Raw genomic sequence first — 11,540 nt, 5'->3', positions numbered from 1 at the left:
CGGCAACATCTGGAGGGCCACAGGATCCCCCATCCCAGTAATTACTTGTAGTCCTGCCTTTTCGTTTAACTGTGTTTTTATTTAGTTTTGTATAAAAAAGGCAACTAACAAATTCAACCATACTAAAAAGTTTATTTGCATACCAGAAGTTTAATCACAAAACATGCCAATACATAGCACCGATAATATCAACATTCCTTGTTTTTCCCCTTAAGAAGGTGCAGTGCTCCTTGAAAGAGTGTTAGAAACATATATAAGTAAGGTGCCGAATGGCTCCTTAAACCAAGGTGGCAGTCACCAAAACGGAATGACTACGATAATTGCTATTTTGGGGCAAGACGTCTCTAGCCTTATTTTCCAAACGATGGTCCACCTACGATTGATTCTCACTTAAACAACTGGCTAGTTCAGATGACAATGTTGAGCTAGGTGAAGAAGAAGAAGAAGAAGAAGAAGAAGAAGAAGAAGAAGAAGAAGAAGAAGAAGAAGAAGAAGAAGAAGAAGAAGAAGAGTAGTTTGGATTTGATATCCCGCTTTATCACTACCCGAAGGAGTCTCAAAGCGGCTAACATTCTCCTTTCCCTTCCTCCCCCACAACAAACACTCTGTGAGGTGAGTGAGGCTGAGAGACTTCAGAGTCAGAGAAGTGTGACTAGCCCAAGGTCACCCAGCAGCTGCATGTGGAGGAGCGGAGACGCGAACCCAGTTCCCCAGATTATGAGTCTACCGCTCTTAACCACTACACCACACTGGCTCTCAGAGCTTTGCGAATTTAATTAAGAAAAGTCACAGTCCACATATATATTGGCCGATTTCGACCTCTTAACCGATGACTACTCCTACTCAGACTGCACAGAAGAAGCATTTCAGTTCCAGAAATTCATACTGACTCTGCTAATAAAATATAACTGATAGAATTCTACAGGGTGGGGCATTAGTGTGTGAAAACAGCCCAGATCCTGGCACCCAGGCACCTTCACTTGGGCACAAGTGGTCGAAACCCAGGTGCAAAATGTGCCAATTTCAAACACTATTGAAGAATCATACAATCGTACAGCATCAGGATTCCCGACTTTCGTAAATAAGCAGCTCACGTGAGACACAACAACTGCCATGCTTTATTTTGTTGTTGTTTAGTCGTTTAGTCGTGTCCGACTCTTCGTGACCCCATGGACCATAGCACGCCAGGCACTCCTGTCTTGCACTGCCTCCCGCAGTTTGGTCAAACTCATGTTCATAGCTTCGAGAACACTGTCCAACCATCTCGTCCTCTGTCGTCCCCTTCTCCTAGTGCCCTCAATCTTTCCCAACATCAGGGTCTTTTCCAAGGATTCTTCTCTTCTCATGAGGTGGCCAAAGTATTGGAGCCTCAGCTTCATGATCTGTCCTTCCAGGGAGCACTCAGGGCTGATTTCCTGAAGAATGGATAGGTTTGATCTTCTTGCAGTCCATGGGACTCTCAAGAGTCTCCTCCAGCACCATAATTCAAAAGCATCAATTCTTCGGCGATCAGCCTTCTTTATGGTGATCGCCGAAGAATTGATGCTTTTGAATTATGGTGCTGGAGGAGACCATATGCTTTATTTAGGAGCACTGAATATGCGCTGTTGCTGCCAATAACATCCATCTCTTAGCTCCAGACTTATTTATCTGTTGCGCATTTACAGCTACCTGACAGCTGAGCTGGCACAGCTTTCCTCACAATTTAACCTCCTATCCAAAGAGGCAGCTTTTCCCAAGCACAACACACTTGGCAGGCAAACACCACCACAACATGGCAACCTAGCAAGAGAGATTGTGTTACCATGAGATTTCTTCTCCTCCAGCCAGGTCTGGAGCTTCTGCACCTCTAGAAAATCCACTCTGCAGAGCATGGGAAGGCACCCAAAGATATATAATTTGGCACTGAATATTTGGCTTTTTTTGATTGCATCATAATTTGGAATATTTTAATGTGGTTTTTATTGGATTGTTAAAATGGAAAATTTATTTTTTAAATTTTTTTTTAGAAAATTCACTCTGCAAGTCACCCAAGACCCAAACAAAGGGGAATGTTTGCAAAATCCACAAGCAAAGGACGCAGGAGCAGGAGCTGGAGGGGAGGAAGGAGCCGCCTCTTTTGCTAGACGTGCCTTCGCCAGCTTTCAAAGCCCTCAGAAACCGGCCCGTCTTGTGGGGCCATTAAGGAAACCGAACTCTCCAGTCGCGCATGGCAACAAGCCTCCGAGCTTGGTCTCACTTCAAAGTCCTCCTAAGCGCAGGAAACAAACGAGGGGCACCCCGAGTCGCGCGCCACAAACCTGAGGCGCCTGCAGCCTCCGAGGCGTCGAGGCTCCCTCGCTTTTCCTCCCGCCCTCAGTAGCTCCCTGCTCTTTTGTTCGCTTCGCCTTATTGTTCCCAGGTGCTGGAGACCCGCTCTTTTACCTTTAGCGTTTTTTGGGATTTTTGCAATTAATTGAACGCACACAGGGACCTAGGGACCGCGTAGCCGGGGCGGGAGGGGGCGGAGGGGACGTTGCACACATGCTCGTCCCAAGCTATTCTCCCCAAAATGCACGGAGCCGTCGGGGTTCGAAGCCAGGGTTCGGCGGCCCACGTGACCCGGCTGGAGGCGAAAGCGAGGCGGGAGGGGACCTCGGCGGGGCGAAGGAAGCTCTCCTTATGGTCCGAGAAGCAGACAGGAGGGGGCGTGGCGGGCGGGCCGAGGGGCGGCGCCTCAGCCGGCCCGGGGGCGGGGCCTGGGCTCTAGGTGAAGGTTAGATTTATATCAGAAGGCAGAAGAAGCTCGTCCTGCTCCGTCTCGGTGCGTTTTGGTTCCGCAGCCGCCGGTGGCGAGAAGGCAGCGAGGAAGAAGCAGCAGCAGCCGAGGGTTTACCTGCCTTACCTACCTACCGACCTACCTACCTACCTACCTTCGCGATGGCAAAGGCGGTCAGCGCGGCGCGGCTGCTGTGCGCTTTGGTCTTTTGCTCGCAGGCGCTCTCGGCGGTGAGTAGGCAGCGCGGGAGGCGAGCGGAGCGCTTCCGAGCGCCGCCTGGGCTCCCCGGCAGGGCGGGAGGGAGGCAGGCGGGGATGCTTGGCTTGGCTACACGTGGTCGGCGGAGAGAAAGCCCAGAGCTCCGGTGGACTCGGGAGCACTTTCTTTTTCGCGGCTGCCCAGTCCTCCTCGTTCCCCTCTCTTGGCCTGAACTAGAGGGAAACGCGGGACCTCCCCCTCCCCGCGCGCCTTTTCCTTCCTCTGCCCTGCGCTCCCGCGCCTGGAAAGCGGTTCCAGCTGGTGTATTGGGAATGGTGGAAACACCGAAGCGCCTTTTGCCTCCTTCCTTACACATCCCCCTCCCCGCGCCGTCCGCCTCCCGGTGCGCCCTCTCCTTTCAACAGGTTCTGGGGCGCAGAGCCCTCTCGAAAAGCCCAGCTTAGCGGGGTTCAATAATAGCCTATTGTGTCGGCGGGGGGATTCCAGAGCCGCGGCTGCCCCTTAAGGCTTTAATTCAAACCAGACCATGGAGGCTCATAACCTGATTGGAATTTTTCTCCCCTCCACCTCAAAGCGCCTCTCTCTCTCTCTCTCTCTCTCTCTCTCTCTTTGCCGCCCTGCTCCTTCTTTCCCCCTCCTCCTCGTCCCTCTCCACCTCCCTGTTCTTAGCCGGATATTTGCCTTGCTCTGGGAAGCGGCCTGCCCGCTTTGCTCCCTGTTTTTTTTTTTGTGTGTGTGTGTTGCTGTTTTTTTTAACTCCGAAGGGCAGGTTGCAACTCGGCTACCTAAGCCAGGAGTTGGCACGCCTTGTCCCCCTTAACGGCGGCTCTCCCTCTCTCCCCTCCCCCAAATAGTTGTTCAATCATACTTTTTTTCTTTTTGGTGTGCAGAAGTCCCCGGTTCTCTTACAGGGGCTTCCTTGGAATAGGCTGCTAGCTGGAGAAGTAGCAAGCAGGCACGGCGGGCTGTGCCAGTTCACACGTTACAAAGCTTCTCTGTGGGAGGCGACTCTGGAGGCGCTGATGTGCCATCATGGGTGGGGAAGTTGAGACACATGGTAATCCTACAGATGATGTGTGAAGGACTTGAATTTTTTTCACATGGAGGGGAGCAAGGGTTTCTGGAACTGAGGCAGATGGGTGCAAATGCACTTTTGCTAATTCATGCCCTTGTGAGAACTGAAATGATGAGGTTGCTTTTGGAGTAGGCAGACTTCTTCCTATATGGCCTGGGGGAAAGAGCGCTGACAGAGCCACCACAATTACTTAGTCTTGCCAAGTAGATCTTGGGAGATGTTTTGTGACCAAAGTCATCCACACAACTTTCTTGCATTTCCCTAGCCATTTGACCTGAGCTACCATTGGCTTTGTTCCCAAGCGGTGTAGAATCTTACACTTCTGAAATTATAATATTCCCAAGCAAAGTAGATGCCAAGGTTGCAGGTTCGATCCCTGTGTGGGACGACTGCATATTCCTGAATTGCAGGGAGTTGGACTAGAGGATCCTCAGGGGTCCCTTCCAACTGTACAATTTTATGCTTGTCCTCATGACTGATGGTGGGGTAAAAGAAGAGCTTCTCACATCCTTATTGAGATGCCTGGATCCTTAAGATGGAGCTTGAATTTTGTTTCAAGGGTCCAAATAACAAGGGGCAGGGCTCTGGTTTTCAAAATGCCTGAAACAGCGGAACTGCTCAACACCCAAGCTTGAAGGCAGAACACTAATAGGTCTTCAAAGAGATTCTCTTTCTCTCTCCCCCCACCTTTTGCTTGCACAAGCAAGAATTTTCTCTTTTATGCCTAAATGAAGTAATATCCCTCTCCCCCTCCTTTCTAAGATGGTTTAATCAAATAGTTCAAGTACCAGCTGATAAAATGACACTTAAAACTAGATTGCAGACAGGATAGTTCTCAAGAACACTTTTTTCCTAGTGTCGGACAGGATTAAACTTAATGATTATCTTGGTCCCACAAGTTATAATCAAAAGAGGGCATAGATAGTTGTTGGGTACCCGCAGCTTTCTGCACTGGTGGCTCTCGGCAGATGCAATACTGCATGACTTCAGAATCTGTTGGCTTCTTTCTGTGCCTCATGTGACTCTAAAAATCTGTTTCTATGGCTTGTGCAGTCAAAGCCTGTAACCTGGGTTTAAAAGCTTGAACGGACATCCCTATCTTCATAATACCTGATGCTTGCTGTTCCCTGTCATGGGCCACTTGACACCCCCTTTGCCTATTTACATTGCACAGAGAATTGCATCATCAAAAAGTTTTAAAATGGCACTATGTACTTTGAATTGAGCAAGCATAAAGTTCCAGGCAATCATTCTGGATACTTGTACAATTGCAACAAAACTAAAGACTTTTTTTTTTTTGGCGGCTATACATCCGAAGCAAAATAATGAGTTGTCTGCTTTGAAAATTACAACCACAGAACATTAGTGTGTAAGTGAAAACAGACAGTATTCAAACTCTAGAACCTAGAATAAATCTTAATACTATCTCCCCCCCCCCTGAGCACTGCACCAGCAGATGTCGCTACTGAATAAACAATGCCCGTCTTGTGTCTGCCACTCCCATAGCGTCTACTTTGACAAATCTGGAAATTCACATGCTTGTACTTTTACAGCATGTCTGTGTCCTGTGCAAAATTTAATTTGTTTCGCTTGTACAATCTTAAAATTGATCTGTACCATTGCTCAACCAAGGCAGTAAGTACTGTAAAGAGAGAGAGAGTGAGTTTGGTGCGTGTGCTCTACTGACCTGCATGCAATAAAACACGAGAGCCAATGGTTGAGCACTGGTGGTGCAAATTTCAGTCTGAACATGACTCAGTGTAGGTGAGAGCACATTTTTCCTTCTACCATGGGTGGTGGCAGTGGCAAGGAAAGTGCCTCTCTAGCAGGCCTTTTTTTTTTGAAGTGGCTTTTAATTACCTAGCTAAGTGTTGCTTCGACAGTCTTGGAAGTCTGCTGCGTCAGTTTTGAATTAGGCATCGTAATGAGGAATCTGGAGCACTGTCTTTTCCATCTGTGCTGTGTCACTTTTGACTGAGGATGTGAGCAAGCTGCTTGGAGAAGTGTGGTCAACCACCCTCAACCTGCATTCTTGTCATCTTAGAAGTAGCTGATGGAGATTGACTGGGTCTAGAGGGTGAATAATGCATGACTGCAGGAATGGTAGGGTAGAGTTCTCCCTTGCAGAAGGAACTGGTGGGTCTTTTCCGTGAGCTGTTCCTTGGCCAGTGAGGTTCTCTTATCAGCTATCACACGTGTCACACAGTGGCGACTGTCCCCTTTGTGGTGGCAGCCCACCTTTGGGTATGCTTTGAGGAAACCGATTATCTTGGCCCATTTCAATTTAGTTTCTGACCTGGCCATGGCACTGAAACTGTCTTGGTTGATAATATTTGTTGGAACAGAGATGGAGGAATGTGACCTCCCTCCTTGTTCTTGACCTTCTTGAATGGTACTGAGAGGTGGGTGAAACTGCATTAAAGTGGTTCAGCTCCTGCCTTCAGGTCTCTTTTGAGAAAGGCCTGTTGTTCAGGGCAATGGGGATTGTCTCGTGACGTACTGCAGGGCTCCATCTTGCCCTCTATGCTACATAACATGCTCACATGTTCCCCATGGGAACCGGCATCAGATTTGCCATGTCAATCTATAGCTGGTTCATCAGCTTCGACTTCTTTTGAACTTCCTGCTAGATTATTGCAATAATGCTCTATCTTGGTCGGCCCTTGAGGACGATGCAGAAACTTCATTTGTTTCAAAACACGGCAGCCAGTTAATTGACCACAGTCCTATTTACAGTTCCTAAAACCAGCTGCACTGGTTGGTTGCTACTTTGTTTCTGGGCCTAATTCAAGAGGTTTACATTGTTGAGAGCATGAATTCTATATGTTCACATTTAGAGCCTTAAGTGACTTGTGTCCCAAATACTGTATCTGAAAAACCACCTTCCTACCTTGATGTTTTGACACCTGAGATAAATATATATAAGATGCACTCTGTTGAAATCAGTTAAAACAGTTTTTGATGATGATGATGATAATGATGTGTTGTAACCCCATGGGTAGCCAGCAGCATTAGCCAGATGTTGTTGAACTGCAAGTCCCGTTGTCCCTGACTGTGTGCTATGCTGGCTGGGGCTGAAGAGAGTTGGAATCAAATACTGTATCATCTTGCAATGCATTATACATAGGGCTACCTCTGAAAACGGTGCAGAAACTTCAGCTGGTGGGCAATTCAGCAGCCAGGGAAAGATGGTTTGAGCATATTACTGTACACTGCTGCCAATTAGTTTCTGGGCCCAATTCAAAGTGCTGGTTTTGACCTATAAAGCTGAGGAACCACAGTAGCCCAAGGACCACCTCTCCCCATGTGAACTACCCAGACTTTGCAATCACCATCTGAAGCCCTTCTTTGTGTGCTTCCTCCATGAGAGGTCCAGAAGGTGGCAACGCAAGAAAGTGCCTTTTCTGCAGTGGCTCCTTGTTTGTGCCATGCTGTCATGTTACGCATTTTGTATTCTCACTTTGCATCTTTCTGTTGTGAACAACCTTGGGATCTTGGGATGAAAGCACAGTATACAAATTTAATAAATAATAATTATAATTATAATAAAAACACCTGGAAGGCAACAGGGTTGGTTGCGTTAATTGATCCCTCTGTTTGCCATTTTGGCAGGTTGCATGAAATTTCTCTCTGCTGATCTGGCAGAGCAGGGTTCATTCACGCATGCAGCTCATGACTCAGCAGAGCAGGCCATTGTGATAAGAACACACATATGTTAACTAGCTCTTAGGATCATTGGTGCCAGTACTATTTACATCAAGTTAGAAGTAATAAATCTGGAGTCTTGCTGTCCCCAAACTGCTTCAAGGGTTAAGCTCTTGGCTTGTAGAATGCACATCTCGAACAAGTTCATCTGTCAGAGCCATGCCACTTGGCAACTGTGGGTTAAACCACATGTCTAGGGCTTGCCGATCAGAAGGTCGGCGGTTCGAATCCCTTCAACAGGGTGAGCTCCCGTTGATCGGTCCCAGCTCCTGCCAACCTAGCAGTTCAAAAGCACATCAAAGTGCAAGTAGATAAATAGGTACTACTACAGAGGGAAGGTAAACGGCATCTCCGTGTGCTGCTCTGGGTCACCAGAAGCGGCTTTGTCATGCTGGCCACATGACCTGAAAGCTGTACGCCGGCTCCCTCGGCCAATAACGTGAGATGAGTGCCGCAACCCCAGAGTCGGCCACGACTGGACCTAATGGTCAGGGGTCCCTTTAGCTTTACCTAGCTAGACTTGACTCACTTACAAATCATCCCCATTTTAAGTCGCCTAGTTTCAACTCTAGTTAGGCTTTATCAAAGAGCAGGGGATGATTTGCTGAAATATTGTGGAGGCTCCTTGAATGTGATCCTGCTTCTCACAGGAAGAGTCATGCCCACAGAAAGTTGACTTCCTCCTGCCCATTCAAGTGGACAGATAACCTGGCAAAAGGTCTTAATAAACGTACTGGAAGTTTAGTTGCTGCCAACCCTTCAGACTCCTCCTACTCAGTGTTGGGCAACAAACTTGCCTCATTTATTTACTGAGGGAGATAATACACCAACCTGTTCTTCCTTGATATTGTTTATATGTAACCTGGCATACTCATGGCTTGTCTTTAAAATACAGTATGTTTGTCTTTAAAATACAGTAAGTATGCCAGGATTGAGTTTTGGGCTCTGAATAATCTTTCCTGTGATCAATCAGTCTCTCTCTCTCCCCCATTTATATTTGCATTTGAACATTCCCACACTAAAATCCTTACTTGCTGCCAAGCAAGTCCATTGATTTCTCCAGTGAAGTGCCTTTCCTGTAGAGTGGCCTTGTTAAGGGTTGGGTTGTAAAAAAATAAAATGGGAAGTGGCTGTGAATCTCTCTCTCCCCCCCACTGCCCCCTGCATTCTGAGCTTCGTGGTGGTTTGAGTGAAGGTGAATTTAATTAGCAGAGGACCTTAGTAAGGAAAGGTGGTACTTTTCTAGTGGCACCATTACCTGGGTATTGGGTGTGGTGGAGGCCTCTTTAGACTTTGATCCATCTCTTTTACCCTTATGTAGGCCTATATAGCCTTTCCTTGTATTTCCCTTTAAAACATAATTTCGACTGTAGTGGTGACTAGACATTTTATAGCTGCCCAGCTATACAGACTGAGTAGTGTTTGAAACTGAAAGACTCCTTACTGCTGCAACCTTAATGAGTCTGAAATGGTTAGATCTGTTTTACCTGGGAGTCAACCAAGAAATCCAGTACAGTATTGCTTCCTTATGGACAGAAGAGATGAAGCAGTAAAGTTCTACCATTTTGGTAGAGAGGGAAACTGTCCTGGCGCTCTCTGGATGCAGAACGACAGCTTCCCCTATTCCTGACCAGGGTGGATTTGATTTAAATCAAATTTCTTTTTTTGCCCATAGGAACACATTAATTAAATTTCAATGCATTCCTATGAGAAACCGTGATTCGCAAGACGAATTTTTCGCAAGATGAATTCGTTTTGCGAGTCACCCTCAGATCGCAAGACGCATTCATCTTTGCGAAAAATTCGTCTTGCAGGGCATTCGTCTCGCAAGGTACCACTGTACGTATAATCTGTGGGTGCACCTGGGAAATTGAGTTTAATAATAATAATAATAATAATAATAATAATAATAATAATATATACCCCGCCCATCCGGCTGAGTTTCCCCAGCCACTCTGGGATCCCAATTGAGTGTTAAAAATAATACAGCATTAAATATTTAAAAACTTCCCTAAACGGGGCTGCCTTCAGATGTCTTTTAAAAATAGGATAGCTGCTTATTTCCTTGACATCTGATGGGAGGGCGTTCCACAGGGCGGGTGCCACTACCGAGAAGGCCCTCTGTCTGGTTCCCTGTAACCTCACTTCTCGCAATGAGGGAAGCGCTAGAAGGCCCCCGGCGCTGGATCTGAACGATGGGGGTGGAGACGCCCCTTCAGGTATACAGGACTGAGGCTGTTTGGTTGAAGCCAGTATGAGTTACCTTTGATTTGGGGGAGATCACTGGATAATAAACAGGACTTCTGAAAATCTGGATGAATATAATAGTGCAATGGAGAACATACTGCAAGGCTTGTCCATCAGTTTCAGTAGAATATTAAAGGTATCTCTATTAAACAGTACTCCAGTCCGCAGTGTTCCAGAAGCAGCAGGGGAAGAACTTGAAACACCCCATCAAATTCTGTTTCTTTAAAAAAACAAAACAGGTTCCTGTGTGGAATGTGGGTACAATAAATGACCAAATTGGTTATTCCCCTGTCTTCATGCCTCCTCAAAATTACCCCAATTCTCTACACTCTCAAGAAATGAACTCTTCCCTCATTCTTCAAACCTTTGTTGTTGTTTAGTCGTGTCTGACTCTTCGTGACCCCATGGACCAGAGCACGCCAGGCACTCCTGTCTTCCACTGCCTCCCGCAGTTTGGTCAGACTCATGTTGGTGGCTTTGAGAACACTGTCCAACCATCTCGTCCTCTGTCGTCCCCTTCTCCTTGTGCCCTCCATCTTTCCCAACATCAGGGTCTTTTCCAGGGAGTCTTCTCTTCTCATGAGGTGGCCAAAGTATTGGAGCCTCAGCTTCAGGATCTGTCCTTCCAGTGAGCACTCAGGGCTGATTTCCTTAAGAACTTTACAACTCCAGATTCTTCCAACCTTCTTCCTTATTTTGCCACAGTGCAATTGCAAACTTATAACAGCATAAAACCTTTTTAGCGATTGTAGAAATGGCAGTGGCATTGCACTTCTGCAACTTTCATGCTCGTTTAAAGGTTAATTTCCCAAGGGTTACAGACGGAGCCTAACTCGGTCAACAGTTAATTAGAGAAGAGATCGAAGCTGCTTAACTTAATTGGGAAAATAGTAGTTTAGGGAGTTCTGCACACTTGACATAATTCTGAGCCTTCATATATGCACCCGTCAGTGTATTATATTGTATTTGTGTGGTTAGCAACATGCCTGGCTGATTAAATGGTAACACACTCATGCTACTGTGTGGCCCAGGGTTTCCCAAACTTTTGCATCTCTAGCTGTTTTTGGCCTACAACTCCTACCACCATGAGCTAGCAGGACCAGTGCTCAGGGATGATGGGAACTGTAGTCCAAAAACAGCTGGAGACCCCAGTTTGGGAAACCCTGGCATTTTAAAGACTAGCTGATTGTATTATGGCACAAAAGCTTTGTGAACTATAGTCTGCTTCATCAGATGTGCCTGTGTGAAGTCTCGTCTTCAGTTGCAGGCATACAACTCGTAAGGGATGAGGGGAGATTTAAGTTGTAAGCAGTAGGACCAGAGGGAGCTGAAAGGCATGGAGTACAGATAATGATTATTCAATCAGAACTAGAATGTGTTCCTGTAAAATAAGGTCAGTGTCCTTTTGCAACAGCAGTGGCTAACTAGCAAATCAGTCAGTTTGGGATTTTCTGTGGTGGGAGGTGAAACAGTTGCCTTTATACAGACTCAAATAAATACAATTCAACTTTGTGCTGATGTCTCCTTTTGAAATAA

General features: G+C 46.6%; 1 protein-coding gene across 1 annotated transcript in view; it reads left to right on the top strand.

Moving 5' to 3' along the window:
- Positions 1-2,759: 2,759 nt before the first annotated feature.
- Positions 2,760-11,540, top strand: part of SDC1 (syndecan 1) — a 32,714-nt gene continuing 23,933 nt past the window's right edge. Inside the window, exon 1 of the mRNA XM_035110015.2 lies at positions 2,760-2,988. Coding sequence (XP_034965906.2) covers positions 2,920-2,988 — 69 coding nt within the window. The 5' untranslated portion in view covers positions 2,760-2,919. The remainder of the gene's footprint in view (positions 2,989-11,540) is intronic.

This window comes from Zootoca vivipara, chromosome 3 (assembly GCF_963506605.1).
Source record: "Zootoca vivipara chromosome 3, rZooViv1.1, whole genome shotgun sequence".
Lineage (NCBI taxonomy): Eukaryota > Metazoa > Chordata > Lepidosauria > Squamata > Lacertidae > Zootoca > Zootoca vivipara.
Note: the sequence above shows the minus strand (reverse complement) of the source record. Positions and strands in the feature narration are given on the sequence as shown.